This window comes from Schistocerca americana, chromosome 2, assembly GCF_021461395.2.
Source record: "Schistocerca americana isolate TAMUIC-IGC-003095 chromosome 2, iqSchAmer2.1, whole genome shotgun sequence".
In the NCBI taxonomy this organism is placed as follows: domain Eukaryota; kingdom Metazoa; phylum Arthropoda; class Insecta; order Orthoptera; family Acrididae; genus Schistocerca; species Schistocerca americana.
Genome location: NC_060120.1, coordinates 96,751,572 through 96,771,964, shown reverse-complemented (window position 1 = coordinate 96,771,964; position 20,393 = coordinate 96,751,572). Strand labels below are relative to the sequence as shown.

Genomic DNA, 20,393 nt, shown 5'->3' with positions numbered 1-20,393 from the left:
ACGCTAACAACAGTCGCCAATTGTCTGGGCTTCCCGCAGACACAGTTCTGCTGCGGTACGTATGACAGGTGCATCACAGTGAGGGAGCGAAAGGGCATGGCAACTGCAAGAGAATTCCAAAGATAAAGTGCGTGGAATAGCATGGTTCTTGTGGGCGACATGTCTAAACTCCACACAGACTCCTCCTGAAATTCTGGCGCTATATAGACCAAATGCAGTGTCGCGTCCAGACACAGTGACGGGGTGGCAACATTTTGACAAATGTTGCACACACGTGGGTGATGCTGGTCGGGAAGGGAAGCCATTGACATCGACCACAGACGACAATGTCCAAGTAATCGAGGAAATGATTCGCAGCTAACTCAGATTTTTCGATGAAGAGGACGTTCACACAGCGGTTCCCGAAAGACGCCGTGACCATGGAGCGGATTTCTAACGTCGATGAACTGAACGATTGATAGACCGTTCCGAACATTGTTTACAAAAACTTAGTGACTATGCTAAAAAGCAGTGTCACTTTGAAGTGTAGTTAAGCATTCAATAAAAGTTACATGGCCTGCCATAATGGTTCCTTTGGAAGGGCACGGCCGACTTCCTTCCCCATCCTTCCCTAAACCGATGAGGCAGATGACCTCGCTGTTTGGTCTCTTCCACCAAATCAGCCCAACCCTGCCATAATTATGTGTAACTTACTTTTTATAGCCCCTCATATTATAGAATTATTTACTGTAATAAACACGTTGCCAAAATTGTTGTTTATCCTACCCTTGCGATATACGAGGGTCAGTCAAAAAGTAATGCCTCCTATTTTTTTTTCTACGTTTAATTGTCAGGAAATTTAAATGCAATTACATAGGTTGAAAACCACAACATTGAGGATCATTTTGTCATTTTTCAATGTAATCTCCGCCCATCTCTACAGTTTTGGTCCATCTTTGAACAAGGGCATGTATCCCAGCACGGTAAAAATCACAGCTCTGCTTCCTAAGCCATTGACGCACGGATGTTTTGACGGCCTCCTCATCTTCAAAATGAATCCCACGATGAGCTTCTTTTAGTGGCCCGAACAGATGGAAGTCTGATGGTGCCAGGTCAGGGCTGTATGGGGGATGAGGCAAAACTTCCCATCCAATTTTGACAATCTCGTCAGAGGTGTGACGACTGGTGTGTGGTCTTGCATTGTCATGCAAAAGAAGAACATCTGCCATTGATTTTGTTGGGCGAACTCGCTGAAGACGTGCTTTAAGTTTGTTGAGGGTTGTGACGTATTGAACAGAATTTATTGTGCATCCCTGCTCCAAAAAATCAACCAGAATCACACCCTCTGTATCCCAGAAAACTGTTGCCATAACTTTCCCTGCCGATCGCACAGTTTTGAATTTTTTCTTCCTCGGCGAGCTTGTGTGACGCCACTCCATTGACTGCCTCTTTGATTCGGGTTCAAAAAAATGCACCCATGTTTCGTCCCCGGTCACAATTTTTTTCAGAAACTCATCTCCCTCCAAACGGAAGCGCTGCAAGTGTTGGGAGGCTATTGTTTTCCTTGCCTCTTTATTCTGATCGGTTAACATTCTTGGAACCCACCGTGCACAAACTTTTGAGTACCCCAATTGTTTAATAATCGTGATCACACTGCCTTTACTAAGAGAAATAATGCGACACACTTCATCTGCAGTCACCCGACGGTCACCACGAATGATGTCATCAACTTGCTGAATGTTGTGTGGAGTCACTGCACTCACCGGCCTGCCGCTCCGCTTTTCGTCAGTCAACGGTGTTTGCCCTTCAGCTTCCTTACAACGACGAACCCATCGTCTAACAGTGCTGACATCCAATGTCACAACACCATACACCTTCTTCAGTCTTTCATGAATGCGTATGGGCGTTTCACCTTCTGCATTCAAGAATTCAATCACACAACGCTGTCTCAAACGAACATCGATGTCGGCCATCTTACAAACTTCTGCTGTGCTGCCACCTGTTGACACAGAAAGTTACTACTGCAGTGGATTGCAGAAGAAGGTTTGAGGAATGGCGCCAAATTCAAATTTTTCACTTAACTTAATTTCTTTAAGTAGAAAAAAAAGGGAGGCATTACTTTTTGACCGACCCTCGTATATTCCAATCTGAATTTCGAATTTCGTTGCGAATCATTCCGGATCCAACCACCTCTCCGTCCCTAGTACTGCTTAGGGATTATTGCCCGCAATAGCGGTACCAAATCTAGGACCTTCCCATCGACGCTCCTGCAGTTTACTATCATGCTAACCTTTTATTTTTCCGATATACGAGACAGATCGTCGCTCAGAACAACGTAGCTGGACTTCGATTTCGGCAGATGATTCATCACTGATCCAAAGGAGTGCCTCCTCTAACGTAAAACAACTCGAATGTACACAGCACTTGTACTCCGCGTCCTTTGAGTGGTGCACGTCTGATATACTGAAGGACTCTTCACAATTCTCCGCCCTGTAGCGGAGGTCGAGCATTTCGTATTCAGTATCGTCGTAGAATCACCTGAGCCTTTTGTTTTGACCTCCCACAGTGTTTCAGACCAAAAGACTGAGAAGGACTGTGGGTTCGATGGTGCACACAATTGGTTACAAACAATGAAATACTCGTAAAACGTACTCATCTTCGTTTTACTATTTTATTCAGTCGTTGTATACCACATGATGTTTTCCTGCAAACGTTCACAAGGTTCTTTAGTGTTCACCACCCATTCATAAATAAATCACTATTTCCGCTGCAAACATTTTATTTTAGGTTCTTGATTTTGTCCATCATGTAAGAACAACACAATATTGTCATCCTCGGATAGTTAAGAGTTACACTGGCTACAATGAACCTTCACCTAGAAACTGCACTCGTCATAATTCCAAAATTCAGCTGACTCATTGCATAAGCTCAAGGTGGGACGTTACAAATGGTACTGTATAACATTTATAAGTCTAACAGCACTACAATATCTTGATATAAATGTTTCACAGTGGTTAGTATCCTATTAGCATGGCCTATTTTAGCAGTTATTCATGTACGAATAGTTACCCATTGCTGCACTCACATATCAGTAGTTTTGTTATGATGAGCGAAGGTGAGTAAGCAAGCTGTTGTATGTGCAATAATGTCAGCTCCCTTCAAGCGTCTGTCTGTTCAGGTAAATGCAAGTCGTGATGTGCGCCCTGCCCTCTTTCACTTAACTGTCTGAATGCTTGGTGCGACGACACACGCTGAATCACTGCCGTGTGGCTCGTGCGGAAGGGTGTTGGCAGAACTGTGCATTTACGCATTGTGCTATTGGAGTGCCTGTACGTTATATAGTGTGTATATTATGCAACAAATTTAATGATTTTTAAGGTGATTTATGTTCACTCATGTAAAGAAAGATGTTTCATTCCCTAATTCCCCCTGTTAGGGAACGACTTTTCATTATTTTTTTTATTATTTTTTTACTTTGTAAAATATCGTATGATCTTCCCCAGGGTTCAAGATAACGCCATACTCAATTTCATCGAAATTGGTTTATCAGTTTCGTCATGAAAAGATAACAGACAGGCATAAGTACAGAAGTATGCATTAAACACATTCATAGTATAAGCTCTGGATTCATTAAGTTGAATCGTGTTAATTAGACTGTATCAACCAATGAAAGTATTTTCACAAATATAATGGAGTTCAAAAGTCAAAGAGTAAATAGCAGTTACAAAGAGTAAATATTTTACTAATTCGCTTATTCTACTGCACAGTTTCTAAAGTAGTCTACGTTCTTCCTCAGCATACAAGTTATCTCCGTACCAAATTTCATCAAAATATGTTCAGCAGTTTAGTCGTATGTAAGAGGCAAGTACAAGCAAAATACACTTCTTCGACTTCATAAGGCTTGACATAGTCAACAATGTGGAACAATATTTATGATTTGAAGATGATTGCTAGCACAATCGAACCGGTAATATATAACCTCTCGAATTTTGACTTTAGTTGTACAGGTGCCAAAACTTTTGCATGGAAACTAGGTAATTAATCATATTTTAATTAATTTGTTTTATGGATCATTATTAGTCATAATGGTATGCAAAACGTGCAAAACTAATAGTTGTAATATCATTTTATAGCAAATTTTCGAAATACAGCATACTGAAAACTGTGTTAAATAGGCAATGAAGCGCTAAGATTTGAACAATACATGTCTTCAGATACAAAATATGAAACATATGGTAGTGTGCAAGAATAAAATTACAGATACAATCAGGTTCAAATGGTCTCATAATTTGCAGAAAATGTTATCTCCCTTGCAAAAAGTATGTGTAAAATATTATGATCGTTTCTTATAAGAAAAAACTGTTCATATAGCAATTATTGTTAAAATATTAAACGTTAATTATTATTCTGAAACAGTTTGAGAGTTACATGAATAGTCTGTATGTGAATAAACGACAGTAGCAAAATAACATACGTAAGTTAAGTGTGTCGCAACACTAAGAAAATACAGCAAAAGGCCGTCAGCAGAAGTGACAGTATGACATTGAACATGTATTATGAACTAAAATATTTTCAGGAAGTGCGCGCTACAGCTCTTATGTATTTAAAAGAGTTCATATTACCGTCTTGAGCTGTTACTAAAATAATTTACTTCTACAACCACATTTAGTCATATGACTATCAGCAGTTTCCTAAAAGTATTCACAACAGAGTCGTATGAATCTGTTCACAACATTAACGCCGATTACAGTTTTATCATGAATGAGTACAGTCCCTAACACAGTTTTTACAGACTGACGAGGTAATTTGTGTTGCGATATGAGAAAAGTGTATTATTAACGGTTTTATAGCTTGATCATAAGGATTTTATATTTCGATTAACATGATGGTAGTACAAGGAAAAACCAGTCCAAGTTGCAAAACATTCTTCATTCATTCGATGACTAGTTTCGGGCCGAGACCCATTTTAAATCATCATAACAAAGCCAAAAATGGCGTTTTTGAAGACGTCGAAACTGTGCAGTAAATACACTACTGGCCATGAAAATTGCTACACCACGAAGATGACGTGCTACAGACGCGAAATTTAACCGACAGGAAGAAGATACTGTGATATGGAAATGATTAGATTTTCAGAGCATTCACATAAGGTTGGCGCCGGTGGCGACACCTACAATGTGCTGACATGAGAAAAGTTTCCAACTGATTTCTCATACACAAACAGCAGTTGACCGGCTTTGCGTGGTGAAACGTTGTTGTGATGCCTCGTGTAAGGAGGAGAAATGCGTACCATCACGTTTCCGACTTTCATGAAGGTCGGTTTGTAGCCTATCGCGAATGCAGTTTAGCGTATCGCGATATTGATGCTCGCGTTGGTCGAGATCCAATGACTATTAGCAGAATATGGAATCGGTAGGTTCAGGAGGGTAATACGGAACGCCGTGCTGGACCCCAACGGCCTCGTATCACTAGCAGTCGAGATGACAGGCGTCTTATCCGCATGGCTCTAACGGATCGTGCCGCCACGTCTGGATCCCTGAGTCAACGGATTTGGACGTTTGCAAGACAACAACCATCTGCACGAACAGTTCGACGACGTTTGCAGCAGCATTGACTATCAGCTCGGAGACCATGGCTGCGGTTACCCTTGATGCTGCATCACAGGCAGGAGCGCCTGTGATGGTGTACTCTAACGACGAAACTTGATGTACGAATGGCAAAACGTCATTTTTTCGGATGAATGCAGGTTCTGTTTACAGCATCATGATGGTCGCATCCGTGTTTGGCGATATCGCGGTGAACGCACATTGGAAGCGTGTATTCGTCATCGCCATACGGGCGTATCACCCGGCGCGATGGTATGGGGTGCCATTGGTTACACGTCTCGGTCACCTCTTGTTCACATTGACGGCACTTTGAACAGTGAATGTTACGTTTGAGATGTGTTACGACCCGTGGCTCTACCCTTCAAAATGGTTCAAAAACCTCTGAGCACTATGGGACTTAACTGCTGAGGTCATCAGTCCCTAGAACTTAGAACTACTTAAACCTAACTAACCTAAGGACATCACACACATCCATGCCCGAGGCAGGATTCGAACCTGCGACCGTAGCTGTCGCTCGGTTCAAGACTGTATGTAGCGCCTAGAAACGCTCGGCCGGCCCCGTAAAGGCTCGCTCAGATCAGCTCTACCCTTCATTCGATCCCTGCGAAACCCTACATTTCAGCAGGATAATGCACGACCGCATGTTGCAGGTCCTGTACGGGCCTTTCTGGATACAGAAAATGTTCGACTGCTGCCATGGCCAGCACATTCTCCAGATCTCTCACCAATTGAAAACGTCTGGTCAATGGTGGCCGAGCAACTGGCTCGTCACAATACGCCAGTCACTACTCTTGATGAACTGTGGTATCGTGTTGAAGCTGCATGGGCAGCTGTACCTGTACACGCCATCCAAGCTCTGTTTGACTCAATGCCCAGCAGTATGAAGGCCGTTATTACGGCCAGAGGTGGTTGTTCTGGGTACTGATTTCTCAGGATCTATCCACGCAAACTGCGTGAAAATGCAATCACATGTCAGTTCTAGTGTAATATATTTGTCCAATGAATACCCGTTTATCATCTGCTTTCCTCTTGGTGTAGCAATTTTAATGGCCAGTAGTGTATTTTACTAGCAGCTCAAGGCGGTAGTATGACATTTTTCGTGTATTACGAACTGCGTATGTTTTTTACACGGCTCAGCGGCCAGTCTGACCCGGCCGGCATGTGGTCGTGTTGCAGCTGGAGTCGGCGGGCCTGGTGCTGTCGGTGGCGTGCCTGGGCTTCACGCTGGCCGTGTACGCGTGCCTGCCCACGCTGCAGAACCTGCACGGCCGCACGCTCATGTGCCACATCGCCGCGCTGCTCGCCGCCTACATCGGGCTCGCCGTCCTCAAGATCTTCACCGGCAGCCTGCGCAACGTGCCCTGCACCGTCACCGGTGAGTCCCGACACTGCTTCAGTCCGGAACCACGCGACCGCTACGGTCGCAGATTCCAATCGTGCCTCGGGCATGGATGTGTGTGATGACCTTAGGTTAGTTAGGTTTAAGTAGTTCTAAGTTCTAGGCAACTGATGACCTCAGATGTTTAGGCCCATGGTGCTTAGAGCCATTTGAAATTTGAAACAGGCCGCGTCCATTGGCGTGGAGCGCTGAGACGAAACTGCTGCTACTGCCAAGTGGTACCGCTGGAACTGAAGTGCTGACGCGGCCAGATGGAACTGCCGGTATTGCCAATTTCAAGCGTAGGGCGTAACTGACGTTTTGCAGACAGAGAGAGATGATGCAGTGGTTTCCGCGCTGAACTCGCTTTCGGAAGGACGACGGTTCAAACCCACGTCTGGCCATCCTGATTTAGGTTTTCCGTGATTTCGCTAAATCGCTTCAGGCAAATGCCGGAATGGTTCCTTTCAAAGGACACGGTCGACTTTCTTCCCCATCCTTCCCTAATACGATGGGACCGATGGCCTCGCTGTTTGGTCCCCTCCCCCCACATCGACCAACAAACTACCTAACTTTTTGCAGTCTGGCGGTAGCCTAAATAGTCGAGAGTGGATGGGTATCCGTGTGGCGCTGAGATGGCACATGGCCTGGCACAGGTGAGTAGTGCCCTGTATCCACGGAATCTTTCATGACCCCTTGCTTCAGTAAAATATTCTCGGTTTGTAAGCTACCTGAACTTTGAATAAAATACTCGAGCTTTCAGTATCTGTCTCTACCATAGTGTCAAAAGTTAAAATTACAGACTGTCAGTGCAGGCACGGTGTTCTGCTTATATAGGTGCAACGGCAGTGTCTGGAACCTTCCAGAGAAGGTCAGAGTGACGCATGCACGGATGGCAAATTGGGTAGCTCCTAGCAGTTCTGTCCCGCCGCGGGCAGAGTGAGGTCAGATGGTGCACGGGCCCAGCACTACATTTGAAACCGCCACTCCTGCGTCCCTGGAAGTGTCTGGTTCCTGTGTTTACTTTCGTTCAGTGTCCAAAGCCCTCCCACATGCCCTACTAAATGCGGAAAATAGTGTCCTGCTGATAGCGTTCTCCGCTGCGTCAGGTACGCTGCCTGTCGATGAGTTGGCGCCCCCAGTTTCTGTAGAGGCGCCGTGTAACTCCGCGGCAAACAGCCCGGGCAATACACGGAAAATATCTCTGTTTTGATAAGAGCCATTTAGGTATGTCCTCTTGGCGGGGCAGCTGCCCGCATAGCCTGCATGGTGAGCAGAGGAAGTGGCTACCAGGTCGATATAGCATACACTGTTTGTGAAAAGGTCGTGTTATGCCTACTGGAAGAAGTAGAAACGACTGCCGCCACGTGTCAGAATTCGACAACAGCAGGATCGTGACCTACAGAGAGAGCAGTTTACTGTTCTGCCATATTGCATCTCCCTTAGGTCGGTATCCAATGACTGTTATACAAATATGGAATTAATGGCTTGTTCGCTCAGTCTTGCAAAACCATACAATTATTAGTTGTCTCTAAATCAGTTGAGCTTGTGTGTATGTAGTTCAGAGTCAAAATTTCTCTCTATAGCAGATGCACAAAAGTGATTTAGTAAGTTTGAGAAACAACTCACCTTACTTCTCGATAGAACCTCCTTTGAGGAATATTCCAACGAACCTCCAGCTCTTTGATTCTATTGGAAAAATACGTTCTGTCAAACTCTGCAAAATATTCGTTGACTGCAACTGTCACTTCCTCACTTCATAAAAATTTCTTCCCAGTAAGACAAACTTTCAAGTTAGAGAACAGGAAAAGGTTACTTGTGGCTAAGTCTGGTGAATAGGGTGGATGAGGAGCCAGTTTAAAGAAAGCTCATGCACTCTAACTATTGTTATCGGTGATATTTGGGATGGTGCATTATCCTGGTGAAAGAGCAATTTCTTGCGTGCCAGTCTTGGTTTGCTTTCAGTCAACGCAAGTTCCAAACGTCCAACACTGAAGTGTTTAGGGTTCTGTTTTGGTTCTGTCTTTTTCCATTGTAATCTATGAGGATTATTCCTAGGGAATCCGAAAAAACAGTGGCCATCACCTTACCAGCTGACAAAATGATCTTTACCTTCTTCGGCGCACTTTCATCAGTATTTGTCCATTGTTTTGATTGTCGTTTTGACTCAGGTGTGTAATGATTGATCCAGGTTTCATCAACCGCCACAAATCGGTGCAAAAGTCTTGCGGATTGCAATTAAACATTGCCAGACTTTGTGTTGAAATGTTGTCCTTTTGGTCGATTGAGCAATCGCGGCACCCACTTCGCCCACAGCTTATACATAGCCAATTTTCCGCGGAGCATATTGTACGCTCACTCAGTTGGGATGCCTACAGTCTCAGAAATGTCACGAATTTTTATTCAGCGGCCTCGCATTACTATATCATGGATTTTGTCAGTGGTTTCCTTTATGATTACCTCAAGCGGACGGCCGGGGCGCACTTAGTCTCCCGTGCTTGTCCGACCACGATTGAGTTCATTAATATGAAAGTACATGGTGCTAATTTCACGTAAACTTCATACAACTCTATTTTGATTTGTGTGCCACTCCGACACTTCAAATGAAAAAGTTTGATAACAGCACGAGCCGCGGTTTTCTCCATTTTCAATCGCAGTCTAAACCTTGATCAATTCGGACGCCTGTCAACAATGAACTGTATGCTGTACATTGTTCAAATTCTTTATATAATCCTTGGAATATCAAGCTTACCAACCATGAAAGTGCAACAAAAATATTCCATTTTCTCATGGAAATTTACCAAACTTATCACACCACCATCGTACATCCTAAAACACTTACTGACAGATTAAATGCGTGTTCCGAGCCACAATTCCTTACCTTTTCATTTCACATTTAGCATTCTTGCAATCTAGCACACACCTGTAATGTTTCATTACTGTGGGATCACACTGCGCTATCTTTATCTCTGGATAGCTATTACTGTAACGTAAACCTAAGGCAAAAATTATGTCCCTTCCACTGCGCTCTTACATCTCGATATCTTCGCCTTTTCCAGCTTCCAAGGAGCCTCATGTATCTCATTTCCATTATGAATCTATACTTCTGGTACTTCTGGCAATATGCAACGCCAGAAAGGACAGTAAATATCGAAATTTTGCGTATTGTGCAAATACATGATTTAATTCGTAGGCTAAGTGGGTGCATTTACACTGAGAGCTGTCACCTCTTGCAATAACATTAACGCAGCTCGCCATCAAGTGAACGACAGATAGTGATAAGTCACTGCATTCTACTTCAACTATTAGAGCCAGAGTTCATCAGTAGTAGTTGGTGACATACCAGTCTCATGGAAAACCGTTTTCAGTGGTAAGAGATCTGTAGGATGTGCTGTCGGGGGCAACACTCGAACACCGATTGAATTGAGATAGGCCGGGACAGCACTGACATGTAAAGGTCTTGCGTTATCTTGTTGAAAGGTAGTACGACGGAGATCTAGAAGATAGAGTCCAACCACCAACCGTAACATGTCAAAATTATGCGAACCTGAGGTGATCATGCTGGGTACCCTTCCACAGCATCATTCTAGGTGCCAGACTGACGACCGCGATTCCATTGTGACAACGTTTTTTCTCCTCAGAGTCATCACACACAGATGAGTCCCTCGTGATGGTGTACAGAGAACTTGGACTCGTGTGAAAAGATGACATGATGCAAGGCGTATGTCAGATGCTGTCATTGGGCGTGCCACTGCCGACGGGTCGCACCCTGCTGTCATGTGAAGCAGTCCGTGATGATCCAGAAGCCTTCATACTGTTAGAGTGAATACTTAACTTGCTGCAAAGAAGCCCATTTCCTGACTCCTAGAATGTGGAGCGAACAGTATGCCGGTCTTCTCAGGTGCTAGTCGTGTGATGACACTGAGGTCGTGCATGGCATGCAATATGACCTTCCCAAGCACATCGATTTCATATTCGCATGAGAGTCGTGGGACCATAGCCAAAGTGAACTGCAATATTGGTGAATGATAACCGTAGTCCCGATAGGCAACTGACTTTCCTGTTCCGATATGTAGCCATTTCACCATACACGAGGCTTAACGTAGTCTTCCTGGTAAATAACCAACGTTCAGATACCATTTCTGAATGACAGACTTAACTGCAGTGGTGCTGAAAAGCTAATTATTTGCATATGGTGCGTAGTAAACTGCATGCTAATTTGTTGTTTCTTGCATGTCTCTTTCACGATGTTCCAATTTCACTGGGGAGCAGCGTACAATTGTAGAAATACAGTGTTGGACAAAATTATGGAAACAGTGCGAGAAATGCATGCTTTTACATAAATATAGATGTTGACCAAAACCTGCAGCTTTCGTTGTTGTATTTGACCATGAGCGGAACCTGCGCAATGTCAAGTCGTGGTCAGAACATTGTTCTGTGTAGCTATGAGTGCATTGTCGAAGCTAAATGTATCCGGACGTGGGCAAATTCGTGATGTTCGTACGGTTGGTGTTTCCGTAACCAAGAGAGCTGAGGTGTTTGGAGTTTCAAGAGGCCATCGTATCGAAGGTTTATACAACATACAGGGAAAGCGGAGAAACTCCGTCCGCTAAGTCACAACGTGGCCGAAATTGTGTGTGCTGAGTGATCGTGGCAGACGCTTATTGAAGAGGATTGTGACGAAAAATAAGCGGACGACAGCTGCAGAGGTCACCTCAGAGTCGAATGTAGCACTCGTGAACCCTGTCAGCACCAAAACAACACGAAGGGGGCTCCATTACTGGAGAATTGCATGGAAAATTGGAATTCCAAAACACCTCATCAGTAATGCAAATTTTCTTTACAGCCGGCTGCCGTGGCCGAACGGTTCTAGGTGCTGCAGTCCGGAATCACGCTGCTGCTACGGTCACAGGTTCGAATCCTCCCTCGGGAATGGATGTGTGTGATGTCCATAGGTTAGTTAGGTTTAAGTAGTTTCTAAGTCTAGGGGACCGATGACCTCAGATGTTAAGTCCCATAGTGCTCAGAGCCATTTGAACCATTTGCCCGTTACAGGAATACGTGATGCTGAGGCCATAAAACCTTCGCTATGGAGCAATGGAAGAAAGTCATTTGGTAGGAGGAGTATTGTTTCAAACTGGGCGAGTTTGCGTTCAAATGTGAAACATGGCGGAGGTTCGGTTATGACTTGGACAGCCATATCGTGGTATTCCATTGACCCCATAATTACTGTGGAGGGTCACATTAATGCCAGGCATTATGTCAGCATTTTGGCTGATCCTGACCATCCCACTGTATAATGTTTGTTGACTAAAGGTGATGCTATGTTTCAAGGCGACAGGGCCCCTGCTCACAAAGCTCACATCGCCCAGATCTTAATAGTATTGAGACTTTGTTGTCTACTTTGGAGAAACAGATGCGTTATCACAGTACACCTCTGTCATCGCTACCTGCACTTACCACTACTTTGTGGGATTCCCTTGAGAACCATACAGGATCTGTATTTATACATTCCGAGGCTATTGGAAGCTACACTACTGGCGATTAAAACTGCTACACCAAGAACAAATGCAGATGATAAACGGGTATTCATTGGACAAATATATTATACTAGAACTGACATGTGATTACATTTTCACGCAATTTGGGTGCACAGATCCTGAGAAATCAGTACCCAAAACAACCACCTCTGGCCGTAATAACGGCCTTGATACGCCTAGGCATTGAGTCAAACAGAGCTTGGATGGCGTGTACAGGTACAGCTGCCCATGCAGCTTCAACACGATACCACAGTTCATCAAGAGTAGGGACTGGTTTATTGTGACGAGCCAGTTGCTCGGCCACCATTGACCAGACGTTTTCAGTTGCTGAGAGATCTGGAGAATGTGCTGGCCAGGGCAGCAGTCGAACATTTTCTGTATCCAGAAAAGCCCGTACAGGACCTGCAACATGCGGTTGTGCCATTCCTGTACCCAGGTTCGTCGTTGAGTATACCATTGCAGGCGCTCCTGTCTGTGTTGCAGCGTGAAGGGTAACCGCAGCCAGAGTCTCCGAGCTGATAGTTCATGCTGCTGCAAACGTCGTCGAACTGTTCGTGCAGATGGTTTTTTGTCTTCCAGACGTCCCCATCTGTTGACTCATGGATCGAGACGTGGCTGCACGATCCGTTATAGCAATGCGGATAAGATGCCTGTCATCTCGACCGCTAGTGATACGAGGCCATTGGGATCCAGCACGGCATTCTGTATTACTCTCCTGAACCCAACGATTCCATATTCTCCTAACAGCCATTGGATCTCGACCAACGCGAGCAGCAATGTGGCGATATGATAATCCGCAATGGCGCTGGGCTACAATCCGACCTTTATCAAAGTCGGAAACGTGATGGTAAGCATTTCTCCTCCTTACACGAGGCATCACAACAACGTTTCACCAGACGACCCCGGTCAACGGCTGTTTGTGTATGAGAAATCGGTTGGAAACTTTCCTCATGTCAGCACGTTGTATGTGTCGCCACCGGCGCCAACCTTGTGTGAATGCTCTGGAAAGCTAATCATTTTCATATCACAGCATCTTCTTCCTGTCGGTTAAATTTCGCATCTGTAACATGCCATCTTCGTGGTGTAGCAATTTTAATGGCCAGTACTGTATTTTGAATGCCAACGGTTTTCCTACACCATATTAAGCAAGGTAATGTGTTGTGCATTTGGTGTTTTCACATCGCTGTCCAGAACCTGTAGATTTAGAGGAAATGCTAAGGAAATAATCATAAGAAACAACAACAACAATAGAGCCACATCACAAATTTAGGAATAAATATGGAAAGTTGAGAGACAAATTTATTTTCCCAAAAAATCAATCTGGCATGGCACAAGGAAAAAGCCGTTCGATATCGCGGTGAAGCAATACAAAAGAGCTAATGTGTCTGTCACGTGCTTCACTCAGAACGACATACTGTTTAATGTACGGTGCTTGTGTAACACAGTGTTTTTTGGGAGCGGTGGAAATGGTTAACAGGCAACATTAGTTCGATATATTAGTGCGGCGTAAGACAGTGATTGGAAGCAGGTCAAAGAGAGGTCGATGTCACAAGAGAATTCAAAGTTAGTCCGCCTCTGAAATACAGGCTGTCGAAAAGATTCTTGTTGACGTAAAACTCCTCAAAGATTCACGCTGGAGATAGCCCGCATATCTTGACCGTCGCTGCTTGTGACGCAACCAAACAATCTGTTTGCTCAATTTGTGCGTACCATGGTAGGTATGTAACAAAAATCAAAGGGGAAGCAGAAATGTACAACTGAAAACACCGATAATGGATAACACGATTACTGACGTGAGGGTGTCATAGTCTTCAGCATTCATGGAGTGATGATCGATTAAACACAGAGTCTGTGAAACGTAATGTTTCTTCAAGTCGATCACTCTTCTACACTGCATATTAAGATAATTATATTTGTTATTTCTACCTGATACTTACAAACATTACAAAAAATGTCATAATACTACAAAAAGGAAAACGAATAAAGGGAACCAACTTTACACCAATACCAAATTACACTACTGGCCATTAAAATTGCTACACCGCGAAGATGACGTGCTACAGACGAGAAATTTAACCGACAGGAAGAAGATGCTGTGATATGCAAATGATTAGCTTTTATGAGCATTCACACAAGGTTGGCGACACTGGCGACACCTACAACGTGCTGACATGACGAAACTTCCCAACCGATTTCTCATACACAAACCGCAGTTGACCGACGTTGCCAGGTGAAACGTTGTTGTGATGCCTCGTGTAAGGAGGAGAAATGCGCACCATCAAGTTTCCGACTTTGATAAAGGTCGGATTGTAGCCTGTCGCGATTGCGGTTTATCGTATCGCTCCATTGCTGCTCGCGTTGGTCGAGATCGAATGACTGTTAGCAGAACATGGAATCGGTGGGTTCAGGAGAGTAATACGGAATGCAGTGCTGGATCCGAACGGCCTCGAACCTTAGCAGTCGAGATGACAGGCATCTTATCCGCATGGCTGTAACGGATCGTGTAGCCACGTCTCGATCCCTGAGTCAACAGATGGGGACGTTTGCAAGACAACAACCATCTGCACGAACAGTTCGACGACGTTTGCAGCAGCTCGGAGACCATGGCTGCGGTTACCCTTGACGCTTCATCACAGACAGGAGCGCCTGCGATGGTGTACTCAATGACGAACCTGGGTGCACGAATGGCAAAACGTCATTTTTTCGGATGAATGCAGGTTCTGTTTACAGCATCATGATGGTCCCATCCGTGTTTGGCGACATCGCGTTGAACGCACATTGGAAGCGTGTATTCGTCATCGCCATACTGGCCTATCACCCGGCGTGATGGTATGTGGTGCCATTGGTTACACGTCCCGGTCACCTCTTGTTCGCATTGACGGCACTTTGAACAGTGGACGTTACATTTCAGATGTGTTACGACCCGTGGCTCTACCCTTCATTCGATCTCTGCGAACTGCATGTTGCAGGTCCTGTACGCGCCTTTCTGGATACAGATATCTCAGCAACTGAAAACGTCTGGTCAATGGTGACCGAGCAACTGGCTCGTCACAATACGCCAGTCACTACTCTTGATGAACTGTGGTATCGCATTGAAGCTGTACACGCCATCCAAGCTCTGTTTGATTCAATGCCCAGGCGTATCAAGGCCGTTATTACGACCAGAGGTGGTTGTTGTGGGTACTGATTTCTCAGGATCTATGCACCCAAATTGCGTGAAAATGTAATAACGTTGTCAGTTCTAGTATATTTGTCCAATGAATTCCCGTTTATCATCTGCATTTCTTCTTGGTGTAGCAAATTTCAGTGGTCAGTAGTGTATTATTAACCTCTGATTTATGGACCCAACTACTAATACTACTATTCTTAATGCAGACTCTACCAGTCAAATCGGTACATCCCTGATTTCTTCCGTTCGTTCAGGAAAATCTAAACTTTAGAAGGAAGTTTCCGCTACTAGTTTCGCCCTTAAACTATACCGAGATGAGACGAATTGGTGACATCCGCAGGGCTAACTACACTGACAGAAAAAATAGCAACACAAGAAGGAGTTGTGCGGCATGAACGTAAGTTGGTTGGCGTGATTCTACATCTGAAAGATGATGTCCATTCAAATTTCGCACCAGTCTCATAAGAATGACTCTAGTAGCAAGATTATGAGGATGCATATCAGGTTCGCTTTAAACACACGCTGTAACGGTCGTGAGCCTTGGTTACCTCTGAGTTGGATGTGGAGAGTTGATGTTAGTCAAGAATGCCTTAAAGGCGACAAAGACGCCATTATCATCACCTCCCAGATATCGAACATGGTCGGGTAACAGGGCACGAGAAGCTAGATGTTGCTTCTGTGATATTGCAGGAAGTCTTAGCAGGAAAATGTGGCCACTGAACGTGATTGCTGGAAGCGGTGGTCACGATAATGTACGGTCGCAAGAAGACCAGCTCTGGACGCCACGAGGCACTACCAAGAAGGAAGACCACTGTGGTCGGTGTATGAGTCTGGTGTATCGTACTGGATCTGCAGGAGCAATATGAGCAGCTGTTGACAGCACAGTGGTACAAGGAACTGTTACAAATCGCTTACTTCAAGGACAGCTCCGAGCCATACGCCCTGCATTGCACTGACCCCAAACCACCGCTATTTCCAACTTCAGTAGTGTCAAGCGAGAGCTCCTTGGAGGGCAGTTTGGAGGTCTGTTGTGTATTCTGATCAAATCTGGTTCTGCGTTGGTGTCAGTGATGGCTGTGTGTTGGTCAGAAAGAGGCCAGTTGAGTATGCGTTCTAAACACCCTGGACCTACACCTGGAGTTATGGTCTCGAGATCGGTTTCGTATGGCAACAGTAGCGCTCTCCTGGTTATCCCACACACCCTGACTGCGAATTCAACCTGTTGTGCTGCCATTCGTGAATAGCATTCCAGGGGATGTCTTCCAACAGGATGATGCTCGCCCACATACCGATGTTACAACCCAATATGCTCTACAGAGTGTCGAAATGTTGGCTTGGACTGCTCGATCATCGAACCCATATGGGACATCATAGGAAGACAACTCCAGCGTCATCCACAATCTGCATTAACCCTCCCTGTATCGACCGACCAAATAAAACAGGCATGTAACTCCCACAAACTGACGTCCGGCACATGTACAACACAATGCATGCACATTTTCATGTTTGCCTTCAACATTCTGGCGGTTACATAGGTTATTAATATACCAGAATTTCACATTTGCAATGTTTTATCTCGCGCTTACATTAACCTGCGATCTTGCTGTGTTAATCACTTACATAAGGCAAACGTAATTTCACTAGCGTACTCTAATTACTTTTTGGTGCTGCAGTTTTTTTCCCTATGTGTGTACTGATTGCGCGCAAAATTTTCGGCCGGCCAGAGTGGCCGAGCGGTTCTAGGCGCTACAGTCTGGAACCGAGCGAGAACTACTGTCGCAGGTTCGAATCCTGCCTCGGGCATAGATGTGTGCGATGTCCTCAGGTTAGTTAGGTTTAAGTAGTTCTAAGTTCTAGGGAACTGATGACATTAGAAGTTAAGTCCCATAGTGCTCAGAGCCATTTGAATCGTTAAAATTTTCGAGATGCAACAGCCACATGCAAGAAAAGTCAGACCGCCTGCAATCCGTGTGATCTAAGAATGTAGGAAAGTGATGAGAAGATGTACTGCATAGCTCAGTTTCTGCTTGTGTGCTTGCTCATATGTAGCAGTCTGAAATATCTGCCTAAAAGCGGAATAGTTTTGTGCCACATTGCAGGAGGACATGATTCACTGATAAGAGGTTCTATGGAAAATCTACATGCACGTACATACCCTGCAAATATTGTGAAGGCTTGACAGAGGGTACTTCCGACTGTGCCATACGTTAGCGTTTGGTCCCCATACATTCGCGTGCGAAGCGTAGAAAGCATAGAAAGATTGACTGGATGCACGGCGATTAGTCTAACCTTGTCTTAGCAGTCCCTACGGGGTCGACACGCAAGATGGTCAGATATGTTGCCGGACTCCTCATTTTTCGTAGGGCAGTTAGCGCATATCTTTAGCATCTGACAGCATTTGTGCGACACTCTGCAAAGACATAAACAACTCTGTCACGTTTCCTGCTGTTCTTTGTATAAGTTCAATATTCCCTGTACAGCAATTTGGTATGCATCCGATACACTCTTGCTAGATAGGTTGCACGAGCGTTTCGTATGCAGGAAAAACTGCATTCCCAGTATCGCGCGTGTTAGCTAAAGTGTTAAGTACTGTGGGACCAATCTGCTGAGATCATCGGTCCCTAGGCTTACACTCTACTTAATCTAACTTCAACTAACGTACACTAGGGACAACAGACCCACACACACACACACACACACCCATGCCCAAGGGAGGACTCGAATCTCCGACGGGGGGGGGATCCCCGCGAACCGTGGCTAGGAGCCTCAGACCACACGTCTATCCTGCGTGGCTTAATCAAAGTCTGCCAGCTGGTTTATCTACGAATGAGTCTATCTTATCGTTCCATTTCATATCCCTTCAAATTTTTACACCCAGGATTTTGCAACAGCTGACTTACTTCAGTTGCGACTTATGGCTAATGTAGTCATCGAATATTGTGTTTGTGCGTTTTGTGAACCGCAGCCCTATGAAATGCGGAAATGAGCAGTAGACGTCACTAGAAGCGGACTCGCCCATATAAAATGTGTTTGGGAGTATTGTGTTGTCAGTATAGAAGCGGTAACAGCACAGTGGGTCGCTCAGGAGAGGTCAGTGACTTCGAACGTTGTCTATTCATCGGTTACAATTAAACTGACAGTGTTCCGAGTGCTGCAGTGCGGGATGTATACCTCTCAGGACGCTGAAACATCGTAGGTATGTTCATTAATCCTTGCGCTCATGGAGTTTGCTGAAAATAATAATAGTTTCACTTTCTGCCACCAAGTGAAAACATGGTGCTGTAAGCAGTCAGAATGTGGTGAGGGTGCAAGAAAAGGGGAGGAAGGATCAAACACATGATAGAGGTGGTTCTGGCACGTTAATTAGGATGTGGTCAAAAGTTACACGTGTTTTGTATGGTCTCCCGACTCAGCAACATGCTACCTAAGTAACACGGCATGGTCGGCAGTTGATTGAAGCCTATCCAGTGTAATCAGAGCGATAAGTCGTCGTTCGCTATCCTTCAGATCAGGAAGAATCCGGGTACATCCCAGAAAGGCACTATCTGGGATCTGGAAGGCCACACATCTTGTAATTGCCTAGAGATGCATTCGCTATCGAAACAAATCTTTCCCCTGACGAGTGACATGTGGTGATGTCACATCTTGCATGAAAATATTGGTGTGGACACAGCTGTGTGCTTGCAAATCATGTGTCGCAGAAGGAAGCTCTTGTAACCTGCATATGTCACTGTACACCTAACAGGCCTGCGAGGTGTCATCTCCTTGAGGACAAACGGAACGAGAATGAAGGAGCTTGCGAAATCACACCACACAATCACGCAAGCGGAGTGCAGTGGATGTTCCTGCACAACACGTGGCGGAGTAGAATCCCATACGCGACAGTTTTGTGTTTTACGGCCTCATCCAGAGTAGAATATGCCTCTCCCGTCCAAAGAATATTCCCTGGATACATGTCATCCATTTCCATCAAGGCCAAAGAAGAAGGGCAAAGTCACGGTCTTGTAGCCTATCTTGTTGCTTCATCTGGAGCACATTCTGAATCTTGCAGGGATACCAGTACAAAATGCGCCGCAAAATCTTTGGAACTGTTGTCCACGGGAGAGACAGTTCCCATGACACAGTCGACCAGAATTTGAGGCATGTGCTACGCGGTCGGTTATAGCTACAGCAGCTTCACCAACAATCGTCATGGGAGAATAATTACTGTGTTATTCTCATAGCGTAGACGATAGCACACAAGACTGCTCAGCCTTTACCTCGGGTTCAGTCTTTACTGCCATCCCATGTCCAATTTCTGTATCGCTCTCTTTTTTGGTTTTGGGAAACCAAGCCGCGCGGATTGGCCGCGCGGTTAGAGGCCCCATGTCACGGATTGCGCGGACCCTCCCGCCGTAGGTTCGAGTCCTCCCTCGGGCATGGGTGTGTGTGTTGTTCTTAGCGTAAGTTAGTTTAAGTAGTGTGTAAGCCTAGCGACCGTTGATCTCAGCAGCTTGGACCCTTAGGAGTTTACGCACATTTGAACATTTGGGAAACCAAGTGAAGAACACGTTTGCGACCGCCGCTTGAATTTGCGAGCGCAATGGCCTGAATGGCTAACTTCAATGTCAATTAACTAGTAACGGCGCAACGTATCGAATTTTTTTTTTCAACACATTATTTTTCTTCACCATTTACCCTGCAACACACTTACAAACTTTTCAGACTTTTGCTGTTCACCC

The 20,393-nt window shown here is 45.0% G+C and overlaps 1 protein-coding gene across 1 annotated transcript in view; it reads left to right on the top strand.

Moving 5' to 3' along the window:
• Nucleotides 1-20,393, top strand: part of LOC124592796 — a 687,654-nt gene that overhangs the window by 229,591 nt on the left and 437,670 nt on the right. The window contains exon 3 of the mRNA XM_047131870.1: nt 6,762-6,960. Within this exon, the coding sequence (XP_046987826.1) occupies nt 6,762-6,960 (199 nt within the window). The remainder of the gene's footprint in view (nt 1-6,761; nt 6,961-20,393) is intronic.